This window comes from Pinus tabuliformis, chromosome 2_1, assembly GCF_031772625.1.
Source record: "Pinus tabuliformis cultivar Carrire ecotype Pingquan chromosome 2_1, CPIR1, whole genome shotgun sequence".
Lineage (NCBI taxonomy): Eukaryota > Viridiplantae > Streptophyta > Pinopsida > Pinales > Pinaceae > Pinus > Pinus tabuliformis.
In genome coordinates, this window is record NC_142299.1 from 210,336,020 (window position 1) to 210,357,114 (window position 21,095).

The 21,095-nt window shown below is 40.0% G+C and overlaps 1 protein-coding gene across 1 annotated transcript in view; it reads right to left on the minus strand.

The window, feature by feature from the left end:
• Window positions 1–2,436: 2,436 nt before the first annotated feature.
• The window catches only part of LOC149199489 (uncharacterized), a 58,554-nt gene continuing 39,895 nt past the window's right edge, over window positions 2,437–21,095 (minus strand). The window contains exon 2 of the mRNA XM_089400589.1: window positions 2,437–2,556. Coding sequence (XP_089256715.1) covers window positions 2,437–2,556 — 120 coding nt within the window. The remainder of the gene's footprint in view (window positions 2,557–21,095) is intronic.

A 21,095-nucleotide genomic window follows, 5' to 3' on the forward strand; every position in this document is an offset into this window, starting at 1 on the left:
GTTGCAATCATTAAATGAACAGCTGAGTAAATCGAAGGAAGAACAGATCGCTCAACTATCACTCCAAATAGAAAGATTCAAGGAATATCCCCAAGTGGGAGAATTCAGATCGGAGGCTCTACAAATTACCAGGGCATTGTCTAGTCAGTTGAGCCTATTATGTCATAATATCTCACTCGTTCTTCCTCTTTGTGAAATTTCGTCATCCATGGTTGGAAAATCAGTTGATGCGAGACTGAACTTGGAAAAAGCAGATGAAAGATTAACAAATTTTCTCTCTTGGCAAGAAACTAAAGAGGGAAAAGTTGCTAATCTACCACAAATTCTGGAATCGCATAAATAAATTCTATTTGCTGAATGGCAATCTTAGCTAATGAAGGCAGAAAGAGCGACATCAAGATGCAGATCAGCAACAAACAATCTGGTTGAGTTAATTAATAATACTCTTTATTTATCAAATTTAATAACAGAGTGTTCTCCAGGGAAACTTCCATCAGTAAAAGCATTAGAACAGACATAGAAACAGGAGCTGGAGTAGAGGGAAATATTGATCGCAGGTATTCAATGTGTAACGTGGGAAACCTTTTGGTTTTTCCTTATCAAACCATATAGTCAATGGACAGCGATGAAATGCCTCACCGATGCAATTGGCCATATGATTCCCGAACTTAACGATGCCACATACATTGCTCAGTTACACTCACACATGATTCATCCACCAGAACGTCAGCCGATGCTTGCCATTTGTCAGCTACAATCACAAGATTATTAGCCAATACAGTGAACCATTTCAATCGACTGTTGCATGCCTATTTCGAGAATATTTTCACATTTTTGTGATTTGGTTATACCAGCGCATAACATATTTATTTCATAGTTTGTTAGTTTAAGTAGTATTTATAGACCCTTTCACGTTTTTAGAAAGAGTCCTCAAATTTTCTGTATTAAGACTTGGATCGAAAGTTGCACTACTGTACTTCTGATATAATTATTTTTATAAAAACTGGACCTGAATTCTGAGTTTTGATGATGAATTATTTTATGTGATATGCACTATTGCTTCTTGTAAAAGTATTTCCAAGTTAAAAGGCGGGATTTGAATGTGATTCATATCGGAGGAGACTCAAATGCATATGGTACTACTATCTATGTTTTTGCTTCATGCTTTTATGTGAATCAACATTTATTTATTTTTCTATTATTGATATATGTATATGTTTTTACAACAATTCTTTGACTTATCACTATTGAATGTTTAAGAGTTGTTATTTTTCATACATATGTATGTCAGTAATATATAAAGATTATTGTGATAACGTTTTAATTATTACTTTGTTCAACTACTTGAACAAAGTAATTATCATATGAATGAATATTTTTGTTGATGAGTAGAGTCATCTATATGCCTACGTGTTAATAAAAACCATCAAAAATTGCACTAAGAGAAAGACTTCCTGGGATAGTTTAGTTACTTTTATATTGTTGCATTTTAGAATAGATCATCCATCATTCCTATTAGATATTATAAAATCGGTCACTTATCCATCCCACTTACAAATCATTGAGAAACTGGTCCCATTATATCCAGTCGGAGCCACCACACCAAACAGAAAAGGAGCTACTTTTAAGGTCGAGATCGATTCGTTTTCCCTCATGTTGATGCAGTGATTTTTGAGGCATCAACGAGACTCAAAACTTCCATGCGCACTCAGCTGCAGGGGTCTGCACACTCAGCTATGGACTCTACTCTAGGCCTCCGTGCACTTAGCTGTGGAGCCTTTTTCCTTCTATCTACCCGCTACTTACTTGTCCTTTTTCCTCCCTCAGATATAGAAACACCTTAGACTCTCTAAGACACACTTATTTATAGCTTTTTACATACAATCCCATGGTCCACAGACCATAGGTGGATCTCAAAACCAACTCAACTTTACATAGACAAGAGGCTAAACTCCCTTTTACTCCTAATTACCTCCACGCTCTACATCCACAAATCGTAGATACTTTACATCCTTTTACCAAAATTTACATCAAAACTTGGGTTTTTAACCCCAAAACTGACTGACGGGATCCAATCCCAACAGGCCCCCAACACAAAGGTCATGACTCGCCCTTGAGTCACTCGGTTGGTGCTGTAATCTTATTGCGAATATCCCCCAACTCCACCTGCATGACTACATCCTTGACAACTCTCTGTGTAGTTGCCTACTTGATCTCTTCTACTAGCTGCTTTGTAGATGGTCCTTCTACATCCAAATTCATCATTTGTTGTGTTTGCTGCAAGCCCGTCAGATTCTCCTAAATGTTGGTTGTGACTAGGTAAGCTTATTCAAACCAAGGTCCCAACCTAGCCTTAAGCATGACCTCCTTATTTTGAATTGTTTCTACCTATGCGAGGAGTTGCTTCCCCTCTTGCAACTTGGTAAGGCGTTGTGCTCAAGTAATTGAGCGCGTCATTGCCCTGACCTCATCATGCTGCTTCTGCAGCTCACAAACCTTTGTGTTTAGAATCTCCAGGTTTGGGTCTTCCTGCAGAATCATCACCAATTCCATTTCCTGCTCAAATAAGGTTGAGCAGTCAGCGATTACAACACCCAAAGTGGCTACTCCTTCTTTTACAATGGCTCTACATTGCTCCCTAAGCTCAGTCAGAGTCATAGGCAGTAATTTGAGTTGCAACTCCATGATTTTCATATTGAGTTCGAATTGAACTCGTCCAACTTCCACCTTTGCCTCTCGGACTCCTATAGCTAACTTTTGGATCTAGATTCCGGTTGTGCATCCTTTGGTATGTGAAGCTCCAGCACTGTTATGCATGCCTTTGCTACCGCAGCCTCTAGCCTGGAACTTTGTTCCTACATTCTTTCTTTCTCCTTTAATATCTATGTTTTCTTCGGGAACATCTACTCGTTGTTCACCCTGTATTCACTGATAAAATTGAGATCATGTTGTTGCCGAGCTCTCAATTCCTCTATCACGCCTGCCTATAGCACATGAAGAAGTTCATTGTAGAGTGTTGTAATGTTCAGCCCGATGTTCTTAAGGGTACTTGAGATGATGTCATTATCGGCCGACTCTGCACGTAGGGACACTTCCGGTAAAGCAACAGTGTGAAGGTTTAGGGTCTTTACCAATTCCACAACCTGACTTGTCCCCGGTGCCAAAATCACTTGTGTTTTGCTAGCTTGACCCATGCCCATATGTATCCTATTAGCTTGGATCTGCAGTTCATGCAGATCCTTTTGGATGCTCCCTAGTGTTTGCATATACTGCTACTCAAACTGTTGCAACACTTTAGTAGTAGTATCTCATATTTTGTTGCCATTCTCATCGATATGGTCCTCCATTAATATCATGGTATCACTTTTCGTCTTGTCTGATTTTTTCTTTTTACGGGGACCTTCCTGCTGCTCCTGTCTGCACTTCTTAAACCTAAACGAAGTGCTCTGCCCCTCATCTCCTCCACCGCCTTGTTTATATTGTTCTTCCTCCTTGGTTGCAGGCGAAGGGGATTTTTCACTTCTCTGTGATTCGCACTGCTCTTGCTAAGCCTACTCCTTAGCAACATAATCCTTCTCCATCCTAGCCTTTTCTACAGCTTCCTTTTTCTGTTGTGCAACCAAATTTTGCACAGCCTACTTGGCTGCATCCTTCCTTTTCGTTTCTACTGAGCTTCATGTGCCCTTACTACTTTTGACATCTAGGTCTGAGAGGGCACACCACTCTACTGGCCATCACTCGATTACCTCCTATATGTCATGAACTGTGACCAAATATGGTAATTCGTACCATTTCTGCTGCAGATCATTTTGGGCTTGAATGTAAATGCGGTGGAAGTTAGCGTTGAATGCGGCATAAGTCGACAATTACTCGTACAAGGTTGGCCAACCTTGGGTGTTGGTTGATGGCCATGTGGAGGCTTGATTTCATCAAAACCTAGAATATCGTTGTTTTCTTGACCCGCACGAGGTACTTTGTGGCCCATAGGGAGGAAAACTATGCGACCGCCGGCAATCCTTCTTTCAATGAAGGAAACTGGCTATCCTCCGGTAGCTACCATGTGAACAACACGATGGAGAGTGGCAATCAAGCATAATGGAATGGCTTGGTGTCATCCTAGACCTCGCGGAAATTTGCAAGGAATTCACTGCATAGGTACCTTGAGCAGTTGAATTGCACACCCTTTGTGCATTGTGCAGCTAGAGAAACCACGGGCGCCGAAACTTCATCCGCGCAACACTTCCTCATTACCTTCCCTGCTAAGATTTGTGTGGCGATCTACACCGTAAGGTCATTGATAGAAGTGATTGAATATCCACACGGATTTTTCACGAGGGAAAATTCCTTCTTCATTTTGGCTTCCAAATCCTTTTCTCCTACATTCCCACCAAACTCCTTGGCTGGATTTAAACCCTCATGTGGCAGCTGCATGATCCTATGGATGAGCATACCAATGATGGGTATAGGCCCTCCTAGCCCTAGGGACCCATCGTGCACTAGAGTAAGCAACTGACACACACATGTCATGTGGATAGTAGTCCAATGATGGTGGGGCACCCACAACAGGTTCAACAATCTTGAATTCTCCACTGTGCGGATCCATTCCACCGTCTCTAGCTCGGTGACACCTGAATCTGGGTAGTAAATGTGATTCATATAATTGGTTTTCGCTAGGTGAGGGAATCGCTCATGATCTATTAGGTCCCAATCCTCCATATTTAGCAGGGGAATCCACGTAAGGTGTGGACCTTCAAAGGGAACTTGCTCTAGCAGCAACGACGTAGAAATGACAAACTTATCTGAGTCTAGGTTCTTGGTGACCTTCGCCTTCCCCTTGAATGGAGGGATATAGTCATGAAACTTGGTAAGGGGCTCCACTCCCTCAACATCTATGTCCTCGTTGCCCTGTTCTTCCTCGACCTATAAATCAACAACCCTCTTGAGCTGCTTGTCTTTCTTCTATTTTTGGGTGCAAAGTGTTTTCTAGGCGATTCACGCACTGACACTGGATTATTTTGTTTATCCTTCTTTAGCTTTTGGGTTTCTCTAAAAGGGGTAGGCTTTGACCTAGGAGACCTTAGTGTCATAGGCATAAGATCCAGAGCTTCCATACTCACTACCTTTGGAGCATCTCCTTCAGATACAACATCTACCCCAATGCTCACATTCTCAACAAGGCTTGGTCCTAACATGGTTTCAAGGATGAATTTCTGATTCAACTCTGGTAAATTGGAAAATGCAAGTCTTGCGCTCAAATCCTCAAAGAACAAGTGGTTCATAAGCAAAAGACAACATAACTCAAAACCTCTAAGGGTGCAAAGTGTTCTTTGTTGGACTAGAATGTGTAATTTATAGGGGTTTTTGAATTAAAATCCGACCATTCCCCCAAAAATTTGATCATTAATGTTGTTTTGGGAGAAAATCTTCAAATATTTTGGCCTTAAATGCCGCCATCCCACTCCTCTTAACCATCTTCTGGCTGTAAAATAATGAACTGTGACTCCAACGGTCACTTTCCCACTGTGCTACACAACACCTCCCTTCACAGTGCAGCTTCCTATGCTCCGCTTCTCATACTGCAACTTCACCATCTTCTACGCAGCTCGCCTGCTGCATAGTCCTCCAACCCTGGCAGTGTAGTTTATAGTCCTGCACTCCATTACAACTACCTGGAGCATTAAGACTGTCCTATCGTCATATAGTCATTGAGCCAGATCCCCTGTATATGGCTTCAATCAGCTTCCATTCACCCTTCTCGGAAAATGTTCTCCATTTAGCTTCATGAGCTGAATTGTGCCTTTGTCTGTAATCGCTTTGATAATATATGGCCCAAGCCAGTGCATCTGAACTTTCCTTGGAACCTTATTGAACTTGCTATCACATAAAAATACCAAATAATTTACCTTGAAAGTGTGCAATTTGATGTGTTGATCGTGCCATGCTGTTTCACGTTCGTTATGTACTTGCTGATGGAATCCAGCCAAAAATCTATCTTCTTCAAGCTCCATCAGCTGCGCGATCCATTCTTCCAAGGTTTCATGATTTTCCATACTTGTGAAATTTGTTATGCATAGACTAGGCACGATATATTCCGTGGGCATCACAACTTCTACGCCATAAACCAATATAAAAGGTGTTTGTCCCGTCATATTTTTACAAGTAGTCCTGTATGCCCATAGCACTGCAGGTACATGCACATCCCAGTCATTCCACTGCATGTTAGGATGATATGTGGTGCTCTTCTGATGATAGACCTGGAACTCCTCATTCAATGCGATGATTGTTTTGATTAGGAAGTGTGTACTCTGATCACTCATTAATACTTTAAGGAAACCAAACTTAGTTAATACATATTCAAACAAAAACTTCATTGTTTTAGCCCCTGTAAAATCCTCAACCGGTTGTGATTCTGCCCATCTAGTTAGATACTTGATCACAGTGATGATGTAGCACGCACCAGTTTTCTTCCCTAGGGGCTGAATTGGCCCAACGAAATCAATTGCCCATTTTTCAAATGGCTGCAATGATACTTGAGGATTCAATGGAAACTCATCCCTTCACGATGGTTTTCCCATTTGTTGACATGCATCGCATGCCCTACAATACTCTTTAGAACACTTATGCAGCATAGGCCACCATAACCCTGCCAGAAAAATTTTCTGAGCTATCACCTTTCCTGCATAATTTCCTCCTGCAACCCCTCCGTGAGCTTCAGCGAGGATGCTATTTCGCTCAAAATCTAGCACATATCATCGCAATATCTCTTCTGCACCCATTTTATAAAAATGTCTTGCAATCACTAAAAAATCCACCACTCACACTACTAGTTCCTTCTTTTGCTGACTATATACCCTTCCGTTGCCATTCCTGTAGTCAAGAAGTGAATAATATTTGCAAAGTCGTTATCTGCTACATGCACTACAAAGACCTGCACATCAGGCAAACATTCCACCAAATTGGTAGGTTCTTCCCTTGACTCGATCTGTGACACATGGTTAGGTCCTTCATTCAACCTTCCTAGCTTCACAATCACCTCAAAGTCATACTCTTGGAATAGAAACAACCATCGACAAATCTCCCCCCCAACACAGGCTTATTGACTCGGTATTTCAAAGTAGAATGATCCATGTACATCTTGAAGTGTCCACCCAATAGGTAATGTCTGAACTTTTGTAGTGCATTGATCCGAATGGAAAATGGCATCAACCCATGGTACCCATCCGCCCATATTATTCATCGACCCATGGAATTTATCCATGGTATTGTAAATGGCATCCGCCCGTGGTATTGTAAAATCCACCCATGGTATTCATTCACCCATGGAAATGATCCGAATGGAAAATGGCATCAACCCATGGTACTCATCCACCCATATTATTCATCGACCCATGGAATTTACCCATGGTATTGTAAATGGCATCCGCTCGTGGTATTGTAAAATCCACCCATGGTATTCATTCACCCATGGAATGAACCCGTGGTATTGTAATTGAAAAATATTATAAGTAACAAGTCACATTTTTGTAAAAGGACAGATTATCTGCCACAATGTAGCATTTACAGTTATTATCGGTTTTAATAAAAAGTTTCTTTGTGGTTTTTGTTTATTGGGCATTCTCCTCTCTTTTTTTCTTCTGTTATTTTCAATTTTTTTTTCTTTCAGATCTTGGGATCTTTCCCCCAAGATCCATTTCAATCTTTTAGATCTTGGGGGCCTCCCCTCAAGATCCGGATCAGTGGTATCAGAGCAGGTTATGATTCCATGTGAATGAGGGTTTGATGCATATTTCAGTTTCAAATTTTTCAGCAAGATTCAAAAATCTTTAGGCATGTGCTACAACCTCCACAGAGCATTTTCTTGGGTCAAGCAGGAAGAATTTTTCTTTTTTCATTTTTTTGAAGGATTTTTTTTGGGTGGCGAATTTGCAGATCAGATCTGAAATATTTGGTACAAAATTTACAAAAAAAAATACCAGATCTGGATTCCTTGCGAAAAATCACTCAATTTCAAAAAAAAAATGGGTCGAATTGGAGTTCGGATGTGGGCGATATCACTGATTTAAAATCAGCTATTTTTCAGAACTTTTGTGACGGCGGAACAGTTGCAGTGTGAATCTGAGATTTTAGAGTGTCCAGATAAGGATTTCCAACACATGGGAAGATGCAAAATGATCATTCTCTTTCCAAAAATAGGTTATAATAAATATTTTGAGTTATATTGACCGAGTTATGCCCATTTTAAGTCTGGAGCAGCATTCGGAGTGGGTTCCCATTGGAGACGTGCCCTCCCACCCCACTTTAGTAGGCACGTGCTTCACATTCATCAGTTTCAACATAGCAACAATCGGCTTGGGTTATTTGGAGATGTGCCCTCCCACCCCAGGCTATGTAGGCACCTGCTACTTCTCAGCAACCAACATCACGGTTACGGGTCATCCACAAACCCACACTTCATCGAAGTCCATTTGCTAGGCCGCACACTGTTAGTATCACAGTTGGTCACAAGCATTATAGGGTATCTCTATCCTCGGATCTTCATTCTTCATGGTTATGGGTCATCCACAAACCCACAGTTTATCGAAGTCCATTTGCTAGGCCGCACACTGTCAGAATCACAGTTGGTCACAAGCATTGCAAGGTATCTCTATCCTCAGATCTTCATTTTTCATGGTTTTGGGTTAACCACATAAAACCCTTATCTTCAGTGGCTCTTCATATTCAAAAAAGGCTTCGTAGGAGGGAACTTTACGCAATGGGGACCATTACTTCTTAAGGAGGGAGGAATGATCCAAATGGAAAATGGCATCAACCCATGGTACCCATCCACCCATATTATTCATCGACCCATGGAATTTACCCATGGTATTGTAAATGGCATCCGCCCGTGGTATTGTAAAATCCACCCATGGTATTCATTCACCCATGGAAATGATCCGAATGGAAAATGGCATCAACCCATGGTACTCATCCACCCATATTATTCATCGACCCATGGAATTTACCCATGGTATTGTAAATGGCATCCACCCGTGGTATTGTAAAATCCACCCATGGTATTCATTCACCCATGGAATGAACCCGTGGTATTGTAACTGAAAAATATTATAAGTAACAAGTCACATTTTGTAAAAGGACAGATTGTCTGCCAAAATGTAGCATTTACAGTTATTATCGGTTTTAATAAAAAGTTTCTTTGTGGTTTTTGTTTATTGGGCATTCTCCTCTCTTTTTTTCTTCTGTTATTTTCAATTTTTTTTTTCAGATCTTGGGATCTTTCCCCCAAGATCCATTTCAATCTTTTAGATCTTGGTGGCCTCCCCTCAAGATCCGAATCAGTGGTATCAGAGCAGGTTATGATTCCATGTGAATGAGGGTTTGATGCATATTTCAGTTTCAAATTTTTCAGCAAGATTCAAAAATCTTTAGGCATGTGCTACAACCTCCACAGAGCATTTTCTTGGGTCAAGCAGGAAGAATTTTTCTTTTTTCATTTTTTTGAAGGAATTTTTTTGGGCGGCGAATTTGCAGATCAGATCTGAAATATTTGGTACAAAATTTACAAAAACAAATACCAGATCTGGATTCCTTGCGAAAAATCACTCAATTTCAAAAAAAAAAAGGGTCAAATTGGAGTTCGGATGTGGGCGATATCATGGATTTAAAATCAGCTATTTTTCAGAACTTTTGTGACGGCGGAATAGTTGCAGTGTGAATCTGAGATTTTAGAGTGTCCAGATAAGGATTTCCAACACATGGGAAGATGCAAAATGATCATTCTCTTTCCAAAAATAGGTTATAATAAATATTTTGAGTTATATTGACCGAGTTATGCCCATTTTAAGTCTGGAGCAGCATTCGGAGTGGGTTCCCATTGGAGACGTGCCCTCCCACCCCACTTTAGTAGGCACGTGCTTCACATTCATCTGTTTCAACATAGCAGCAATCGGCTTGGGTTATTTGGAGATGTTCCCTCCCACCCCAGGCTATGTAGTCACCTGCTACTTCTCAGCAACCAACATCACGGTTACGGGTCATCCATAAACCCACACTTCATCGAAGTCCATTTGCTAGGCTGCACACTGTTAGTGTCACAGTTGGTCACAAGCATTATAGGGTATCTCTATCCTCGGATCTTCATTCTTCATGGTTATGGGTCATCCACAAACCCACAGTTTATCGAAGTCCATTTGCGAGGCCGCACACTGTCAGAATCACAGTTGGTCACAAGCATTGCAGGGTATCTCTATCCTCGGATCTTCGTTTTTCATGGTTTTGGGTTAACCACATAAAACCCTTATCTTCAGTGGCTCTTCATATTCAAAAAAGGCTTCGTAGGAGGGAACTTTACGCAATGGGGACCATTACTTCTTAAGGAGGGAGGAATGATCCGAATGGAAAATGGCATCTACCCATGGTACTCATCCACCCATATTATTCATCGACCCATGGAATTTACCCCTGGTATTGTAAATGGCATCTGCCTGTGGTATTGTAAAATCCACCCAAGGTATTCATTCACCCATGGAAATGATCCGAATGGAAAATGGCATCAACCCAAGGTACTCATCCACCCATATTATTCATCGACCCATGGAAATTACCCATGGTATTGTAAATGGAATCCGCCCATGGTATTGTAAAATCCACCCATGGTATTCGTTCACCCATGGAATGAACCCGTGGTATTGTAACTGAAAAATACTATAAGTAACAAGTCACATTTTGTAAAAGGACAGATTGTCTGCCACAATGTAGCATTTACAGTTATTATCGGTTTTAATAAAATGTTTCTTTATGGTTTTTGTTTATTGGGCATTCTCCTCTCTTTTTTTCTTCTGTTATTTTCAATTTTTTTCAGATCTTGGGGTCTTTCCCCCAAGATTCATTTCAATCTTTTAGATCTTGGGGGCCCCCCTCAAGATCCGGATCATGCATATACCATGGCAACCCTTCGCACTCTGTTGTTGAGTAACTCTTCTCTGCCTTCAATAATTTCCTGCTCGCAAAGCCTATAGAGTGGTCCATCTCTCATTCACCGGCCTATATTAGCACTACTCTCAATGCAATGCAAGAGGCATCAACATGTATGTGGAATTACTTCTTCCAATTCGGGAAGACGAAAATTGGCTTGGTAACCATATTTTCCTTCAAGACATCTAAACCTAGTGCTGACCTTCTTCATCCAAATAGAATGTAGCGTCCTACTTCAACAGTTTCTCCATGGGCGCAGTAATCTGAGCATAAGCCTTGATGAACTTCTTGTAATATCTTGTATGTCTAAGTGTTGCACGTTGCTTCTTAACACTCCTTGGGGCCTCCAAATTCACCATCACCCCTTTCTTGCACACCACATGTCCCAACAAAATCCCAAAGGGGACACATAATAAACACTTCTTCAGATTTAATGTGATCTGGAATTTGCAGCATGTATCCAGCATCAAGCACAAACTTGTTACATGATGCTTTATTAAACCAAACATCGTCAAGTCATCAAAATAAAAATTGCATTCTTAAGTCCAAACGACATTACAGTATACTGGAAACAACCCCATTCTTATGCAAAGGTTTTTTTGCTCCTATCCTTTGGCACAATCTTGATCTGATGGTACCCATAAAATGCATCAGTGAATGAGTAGGCCTCCTGCCGTCCAATGTTGTCCAATACTTCATTAATAAATGGTGTCGGAAAAGGATCATGGACACAGGCATCATTAAGCTTCCTTAGATCTACGCAAATCTGTATTTCTCCCTTCTGTTTCTTCTCTTGAACCACCATCGGGCTCACCCAATCAGATTCTTCCACAAGTTCGATGATGCCTACTTCTAGCATCTTATCCAACTCCAAGCAGACCTTTTCCTTGTATTTAGGATTAAGGTGATATGATCTCTACTTAATAGGCTTCACGTCTGGTTTTAAAGTGATTTTCATCACACCCAAGTCGCCTATAATACCCTTCAGGTTCAAAAATTTGGTAGGAAAAATATCCTGGTACATGTGGAGTAACTCAGCAACTTTACTCACTATGGCATCATCCCTGTAATCCCCAATATTCACAAATTTTAGCTCTGCTTTAGTACCAATGTTCACTTGCTTGGTTTTCAATGACGCAGTGATGTCCGAGTTTTCTATTTGTGAGCCTTCGACCTCGTGATGGCCTTTTACCTCTAGAATAATAATATTTCTTGGATCTTCATCCTCCCCTTCAACAGTCACATTATAGCATTCCAATGCATGGAGCAGCTAGGTGATCCAATCTGGTTGAACCAACTCCAAAGGTTCCTGCAAAATTCTGAATATCACTGCCTTAATCTCCTGTAGAGCTTCATCAGTGCTCTTGAACCCATCTTCAAAACTAAAGTTCATTAAGAATTCTTCCCTTAATACATCCCACTCTATGGTGCCATGGCGGAGCATTGTTTCCAGATACCAATTCAAAGGAATTGTATCCAAAGTATGACATAATAGGTGCACCCACTTCGGTTGTGGCTATGTTCCATAATATTTAGTCCACTTCACTAAATAATCATGCAGATCATTTCTCCCATCGTATTTCTCAGTCAATCAAATTTTAGGATGACAAAATCACAACCTCATCATCCTCTTGTAATCTCGCCATTCATCAAAGCTATCCTTGTGTGTACCCCACTATTGTACGGGCATAGCACACGGCGCCAAATCCAATGCTTGGAATCGATGAACCTCAGGGACTTATCGTTCAAAGGCACCCAATAACTTATCTACCGCAGTTAGACCACCATATTAGGGTAAATTCCTTACCTCTGATGACACACAACGTAATGATTTAGTCATCATGTTGTAGCACAGCGTAGATACTTCATGCAGCCTGTTCTGCCAATGCTCCAATTATTCATATGAATTTGAGGTATAGGAACTTTCTCATCCCATGAAATCCTTCCATAAGCTATTGGATTAATCCAGTCTTGATCTCATGCAGTTATTTTGTAGATTTGATCTAATTCATCATCACTTTCATTGTCATGGACCGGTTCAATATAGCGTGGTCCTTCTGCAAGGTCCAATGGTACTACAACCTGAAGTGATTTTCTTTCGAACAAAATTGTTCTCTTCTACAAGTTGATGACTTCATTCATATTAATCGCCTAGTCAATCCTAAGGAGCATGGGGTATGGATTGTTGTTGTCAATGATCTCTATTAGCTCAAAATCAGCTAGCGCACTCACACCTTCTATATCCACTGTTACTCCATGTAGGCATCCCATAGGGAGAATCGTCTACTGGTTTGCTATTCTAAGTTGGAATGGAGACCACTGCAGTGTAGGTCTCCCCACTCTCTGCCATGTCCGTTTAGGGAAAAATTTCGCATCAGACACTAGATCCAGAATGACCTGGTCCATCTCATAATATCCTATTTGTGTGGTGAGCCTCATCTTGCGCCCTGTTCTTGCCTTATGTTTTCCAATTTTTATTACTATGCAGTGTCCACTAGGGGCGTTTTCTTTCCTCGCACACTTGTTTTTCAATTCTTGCATGCCTATCATAGCCTTTCTATCATGCAACAGCTTCATGAAAGTCTCCAAGAACGTGGTAAGTACGAAGGGATCAACCTCTATAGGTGCGCTAGTTTCTCGTATTCTATTGTGGCTCCCTGAGCTGGATGCCTCAATGAATCTTTTCTTAGCCTCCATAAAGGTTTCCTTTGCACACTCCATATTGAACCCAACTTACTTCTTTGGGGCCTTACGGACCCATCTATCCTCTTTAGGTTGTTTTCCCTTATCATCCCCAATTGTTATCCCGCTTCTCAACAAGATATTCAAATTCAGATATTCCTAGCGGGGCTCAGCTCTCATCATTTGTAAGTTCTGCATAGGTTGTTGAGGTTGCGCCTTCTTCTCTTGCATCTTAGCTATCAAAACATGGAATTCCTCTATAGTGTGGTCAAACTGTGTGTAGTATTGACAGGATGGGCATGTCTGATTTTGACACTCCCGCGCGCAGTGCCCTGGTGTCCTGCAGTTATAGCAGATAACATGTCTGCAACCTCTACTAGGTCCTCCTCCTCCTTGGCCCCATCCTTTTCCTTGATAGTCTCCACGCACTCATCCTGCGCCCTGATATGGAGGCCAAGTTTCTGCTTGTATTTGTTAGGTAGGTGTTCTTTCCATAATCAACTCGTAGCTATGATAGTGGTGCTCATCATGGCCCACTGATTTGCAGAAATCATAGAACAACTGTAGTGGCATTTGAACAAACTTTTGCAGTAAATTACAATTATCTATTATTTGTTTTCCAGCCACCTGAAAAATAGCACACCATAGTGCGGCCCATGCACTTGGTCCTGCTAGAGCTTCTAGCCTCATGGGAAGTGGTCCCCCTTCCTGTAATATAATTTGCGAAGACAAGGCAATGATATTTATCATGCCCTTGGTTTTCACACTTTAGGCACCAGACTTCCTCGCGCACCTTCGGCCTAGCCTCCTTATCTTTTTTCAAGCTCTGCAATTCCAAGTAGAGGTTTTGTAACTGTGAGTGAATTTGTTGAACTCCCAAATTCTCATCCTAAATAGGTGTCGCATGCAATCTCATTGCAATTTCCAGGGATTCTTCTTGAGCCCCTATCTTTTGCTATGACAAAGAAATCCTCAGGTGGGGGTAGAAGCGAGACTATAAACCACTCATGGTGCTGACCATATGTGAGCTTCATATTAGCTTCGCGGATCACACACTTCAGCCTTTGATCTAAATCCTAAGGCATCTCATCAACCCTCATCGTGATTTCCTTAAACCCAACCACTGACTGCGAGTCAGACTTAGGCTTACTAAACTCTTTGTTTAAAGCATCCTTAGTTTCTGCTAGCATTGCTATAGGATGATCAACACAATATTTAATATACCACGTCAGTAAGCGATCTTGTAGAGCAGTAACCTACTGTGCCTTCTTTATATTTTCATCCATGATCTACTACACAATCCGCACAACATTTGAAAAAAAACTAGAATTGATATGTATCTTCGCTCCCTATACCCTTGAAAAATGGCAGCTTTATTGCGTTCGACATGTTGAACACTGATGGTGGTGGTATAGGTATGGGTGAAGGGGTATGCTATGGAGGTGAAGGTGGAGGTGGAGTGGATGGAAGATGTATCTGCAGAAAACCCTATCTTATCATTTGGACAACACTCTACAGTGAGGCCTGTACCATTCCCTCATCATCGCTCGAAGGAGGTCCAATCAACGGGCTATATTCAGGACCTGCTTTCCCTCAATTTCTAAAGATGTTTCCACCTCACGTATCTCCAAACATCAAGTCAATCACATAACCCATTTTTCACATAAGGGCATCTTAATCCAGGTATTTAGAGATCTCAGATACTTACATCGTGGTGCTTTGAAGAAGTTTCATTCTGCTTCACTGTAGCTGACTGAGGTATCAACCACGAACTCTGTAACAAATCCTCCTATAACTCGATCAAGCCAGTGATCAACAACACACACAATCCTATCTTCAGAGGATTCCAACCTTTGTACTAGCTTTGGAGTCCACACTATTGGACCATCAATCTTCCACCTTCCTTGGTTGTCTGCTAACTTAGCTATCCACTCTCATAGTTCAATTAGGAAGGTGCGGAAGAAAATTTCATGTATTTCCGTATACAAATATTTTTCGAACCACTACTCATTTGATAGGTTCGGATTCCTTTTCTCTTGTGTCAGGGATTTGTGAATATTCCTATCCAACCACTTCTATATTTCCTTCTTGGTCGAATTCTAGTGATGTGACATCACACATCTCCTTAAGAAGATCTCGGTCCCAGAAATAGAACCATTTGTTGGCTTAGTGGGTCCTGATCGAGGTTTAGAGTTAATTGCACCAAACAAAACCCTACACTACTCACCCTTTAAGCATCAACCCGCATAGTGTAGGCTGAAGTCTCACCTGAAGCAGTATGGGGGGATGCCGAAACCAAGTTTCCGCATCTAGAGATCAATTTGATGTCTTTTATTGACCTAGATTTTCCTTCAAGCATATATATAAGCCCCTTGGGCTCGGTACTGCAACTTTCTTTAAACGACCTCTATACCTTCGCGAAGGTCTACGATAGGTCTTTGGAGATCCTTAATAGATGAATCATATACTTACGCACACCATAAACTAACCCTAGATTTGAGCTCACACAGATCTTCTTAAGTCTTTAATAAACATAGAAGAAAGTATTATAATCTTCACGAAAGTACTTAACATGCATTGCATACAGTTACAAAGACTTATACCATAGATTCGTGCTTCAATAGATCATTATTTCATAAAGACATTGTTGGCTTAATGGGTCATGACCCAGGTTTAAAGCTTATTGCACCAAAAAAAACCCTACACTACTCACCCTTTCAGCCTCAACCCACATAGCACAGGCTGTAGTCTCACTTGAAATAATATGGGGGGATACTGGAACCAAGTTTCTGCATCCAGAGATTAGTGTGATGTCTTTTATTGACCTAGATCTGGCTTCGAGCAGATCTATAAGCCCCTAGTGCTCGATACTGCAACTACTTTTAAACGGACTCTAGACCTTCACGAAGGTCCATGATAGGTTTTTATGGATACTTAATAGATGAATCATCTACTTACGCGAACCATAAACTAACCCTAGATCTAAGCTCGCATAGATCTACTTAAGTCTTTAATAAACATAGAAAAAATTATTATAATCTTCGCGAAAGTGCTTAACATGCATTGCGCACAATTAGTAAGACTTATCCCATAAAGTCACGCATCAATAGATCATTATTTCATAAATACATTATTCCATCATAGCATATATCTCAAACATAAAGAACAGAAGTAAACAGATAAACACAAAGATTCTTCAATAGTTCTTCTTTATTGATCTTCAATATGAGGTTACAGACTTGTTGTTCTGTACAACAACCCCACATTTCTAAAAAAAAATTACACAAAATTTTTAATAAGAAATGGGTCACTTTCAAATAAACTTAGTGAGGTTTGTGATCTGATAAATAAAACTGGTGTTGACCTCATTATAAGAAAAATCTTTATCAAAAGGCCCAATATAAATAATTCATTTTGTAAAGCCTTTTGAAAAATACAAAGTGTTCCTTTGAAAAACATTATAAATAATTCTACATTGCGATAAAGCGATCGGAGATCGCGTATCGCAATGACAAAGGGACACACATAAAGAGGGCCTCATCAAATCCTCCAATCCGATAAAGGAAATCACAATCGCTAATCGGGGATATCATATGACAAAGAACTAAAATCACAAGCCAAACCCTCGATTGCGATCAATAAATAAGGCGCGCATCTCAAGAAGAAAACATTCGCGAAATGGTTTGCATGCATAAGTCTTTTAAAAAAATAATAAATCAAACCAATTTAATGAAAACATACCCCACCCTATTATAATATCACTTTATCGACAATTGGAGATATTCATTGCAAGTGATAAAGCTTTTCCTTTTTGAAACTCCAAATTGCGATTTGCGATTTATCGCCGATTGTCGATTAGGGAAATCGAAAGACACGCTTGAGGTAATCATTCAATATATGATATATGAGATGGGTATTTATGATATTTATTCATCATGATTGGTGGCTCGAATGGCTATTAATTTCACAGTTAAGAGTAAATCCTTAAAATATTTCACTCATGGTGGTTCTTAACTGTATCCGACTTATCATATGTTAATCACCTTAATTTTGTTCATTTTCATATTGGCTTTCAGTGGCATATCCCTGTGTTACGATATGTAATTATCTACGCAGATTTTCTTTGAACTCATGAATCTGAAGAAGATGGGGAAGAAATCTAGGAAATCCAAGGCAACTCCTGTAACTAAAGAACCAGGACTGAGCAAGAAGGGACTAATATCAGATACAACATGTCTCGGTCTGGGAAATGCGAGTTGGGAAAGCATATATAATTTGATAGAAGCAGAGGAGCCCGAAGAATTGGAAGAGGAAGACATAGCTGATTCCACCAGCAAGTTAGAAGGAACACTCAAAGAATTGGCCTGTTCATACCTTCACAGGATAGCAACGTAGGCCAAAATTTTTCCATACACTGATGTGGTTAGATGGGTTGTCGAGAAAATCCCAACTTCAAATAGAACATTTTCCACGGCCGATGGAAGGATGTTCGGGTCATTTAAACTTGAATATCTCAGACAAATGTACCATCTACCTCCGTCCAAGAAGCGCTATAACAAGGCATTCCTGGAAGCATTTGCAAAAGAAAATGACTTGGAATCAGACCCAATCAAACACTGGAGGCATTTCCAGGAGAAACATAAGCATGAGTCATTGGGTAAGTATTTTGTCAACTCATTAGCTTCTCTATATTGCTATGCTGGCGCTATGATGTGTAGACTGTGGGGACAACATGATTCTGCAAGATTTACTATAGATATGGTCTCATTAATGGAAGCTGTGATTAATGGTTATGTTATGGATTGGGAAAATATTCTATCTGATAGACTAGCCACTGATATATTAGAATATAGAAGGAAAGCATATACAACTTCTCGGATCATTCCTCCTTTCTACTACAGTGCATATATTCTTTATATTATTTGTTTTAATTCTGAATACCCTGTACTCCGATGGAAGTGGACTTCCCAAGATCCTAATCCTATTCATATCCATCACAAATAGTTGTGGAAGGCCCACTATAAGAATCACATGTACAAAATTTGCAATGGTTTTTTCCTACCTGTATATTATTTTACCTTCAATAAGCCTACCCCTAGGATATCTCAGGAAGTAGCAATTGACCTAACAGCAGTTTGTAGCTAGTTCGGAGAGGAGAAATTAACTTATGTGAGGATTTTTGGCAGTCTTACCAAACCCCATGTTCTTCCTCTATATGTTCCTGATAATCTGTTAGCCCGAGAGTTGGCATATCAGATAATAGTTGAAGGAATGTCAAGGACCCTGAAGGATTCCAAGAAACATATGTGGCCTATATTCCCCATATGGTGTGGCATTTTTACCTTACATGATTATAAGCATGTAGAGAAAGAGGTAGAGAAGATTCAGATGTTGAATCTTGCCACCATTCTGAATAGGCAATATGACCCAAGTAAGGTTGCCCATAACGTTACCTCTCAATCTAAACTTGCGAAATTTGATCATGAAGCAGATGACTTTGATGATTTATTTGCTTCAACTGAAATATTTTATCTGGTTAAACAATTGGCTAGGATCAAATATGGAGATGAGGGATTACAAAAATCCAATAGTCTTAGAGCCCAGAGGTTGCAAACTCTACCTTTGGACCTACTAGCTACAACCCCAACAGTTCAGCCATAGAGTCAAAGTGAACAGAAATCTACCGATAATACTCGTGTAGTGGAGAAGGTTCCCAAAAAAGAAAAGTTGCCGGAGCAGGAGTAGGGATAAGAAAAAAGTAATGGACTCCTTGATTCAAGAATTTATGTTGATCCTAAGCTAATCAAGGAATGGTAGCAATTTGATTCCTTCATTAGTAATACTGAGAGCTTTAAGGATTCAACACACCTAAGGTGACAACTGATCAAAAATCAGTAATCAATACAGTTCCAACTAAAGGAACAAGCGGCCCACCCATGACTCATAAGGATGTAGAAATAATCCCTAAAAATCCCTCTAGTGAAATTGTTTTACATGTAAAAGAGATACCACCATTAAATGTCTTCTACAGCCCTGAGCATAGAGCTGTAATCAAAAGGAAAAGAAAAAAGAGGAAAGTTGATTAATCTCCTCTTTTGACTTCACAAATGGAGATAACATATGTGGTATGGAGAGAAGTTAATCCTTCTGAAGATCTCACCAAACCTTCTTAGTATGCTAGATCATACACAACAGCCATAATGGATAAATCATCGGAGGTCAATAACTTGTTAAAAGAAAAATACTAAGCAATCATTTTGCTGAAAGCACATGCACAAGGGAAACAACAAAAGACAGAACAGTTGAAATAGCAGTTAGCAGCCCAGAGGTAGTTAAATGACCAATTGAATGAGAAATTTCTCAAAGAAAAGCAAAGGATTGATGAGCATGCAATTCATAAGCAACAAGAACTATCCTAAGCATTGAGTAAGTTGCAATCATTAAATGAACAACTGAGTAAATCGAAGGAAGAACAGATCGCTCAACTATCACTCCAGATGTTAGGTCCCTATAATACTAGTGATTACCCCATTACTGTTGTAGTTGTATCCCTTATTAATATTGTTGTGTCCCTATTTTCCCCATATTGTTATTATTGTGCCCCATAGAATCCCTCTATTGTTATTTTTGTGGCTTTATATTATTATTGTTAGGTCAGCTGGGTTATATTGTGACTCCTTAGACTCCTATATATAGAAAGGAGGTTTTGTCATTTGAATCATCAAAGAATTATTCATTTGTGTAATGTAAAGGAGGTTTCCCCCTCGAAGAGGCTGAATTATTTTGTGTTCAACTATCTTTTCTATCTTTTTGTGAGCTACTTTCATAACATTTGGTATCAGAGCTTTGGATTCTAGGGTTTCGCTGCTCCAAATAGGTCATCGTGGCATTTTCGCTATAAATTTTTTCTGCGACATTTCAAAAGAAAAAAAAAAAACCCATTTGAGAAAAAAGTGCACTGAACCTCAGGTCGGAATTTCAGAGCTTTTCTCACTATATTTGTGGAGATACGATCTAAGGATGTTGGTCTTTTTCAGAATCCTGAATTACATTCAAAACAGGTGACCTGGGGAAATCGTCATAACTTTGTCTATGTGCATCGGATCGAAATTTTGTAAGAAGGTACATAAAGAGGACAGACTTTAGTTGCTTGTATATATTTTTCAGAGCCAAAGGTAGAAATAATGACACGTGGCACTTCATACAAGTTCGTTCTTTTAGAAAGGTCTATAATCAGGTCATCTTGGGAAATTGTGCATAACTCTTCCTTGGAGAATCCAATTTGGATTAAACTGGTGGCATTGGAAAGAGGACGCAGAGGACTACTACAAATCGCAATTTCAGAATTGGATGATCCGAAATTACAGAGATACATCAGATTCAATATCAAGCTCCTACAAAGTGAAAAAAGGTGTGTAATTTTTTTTTAAATTTTTGCATAA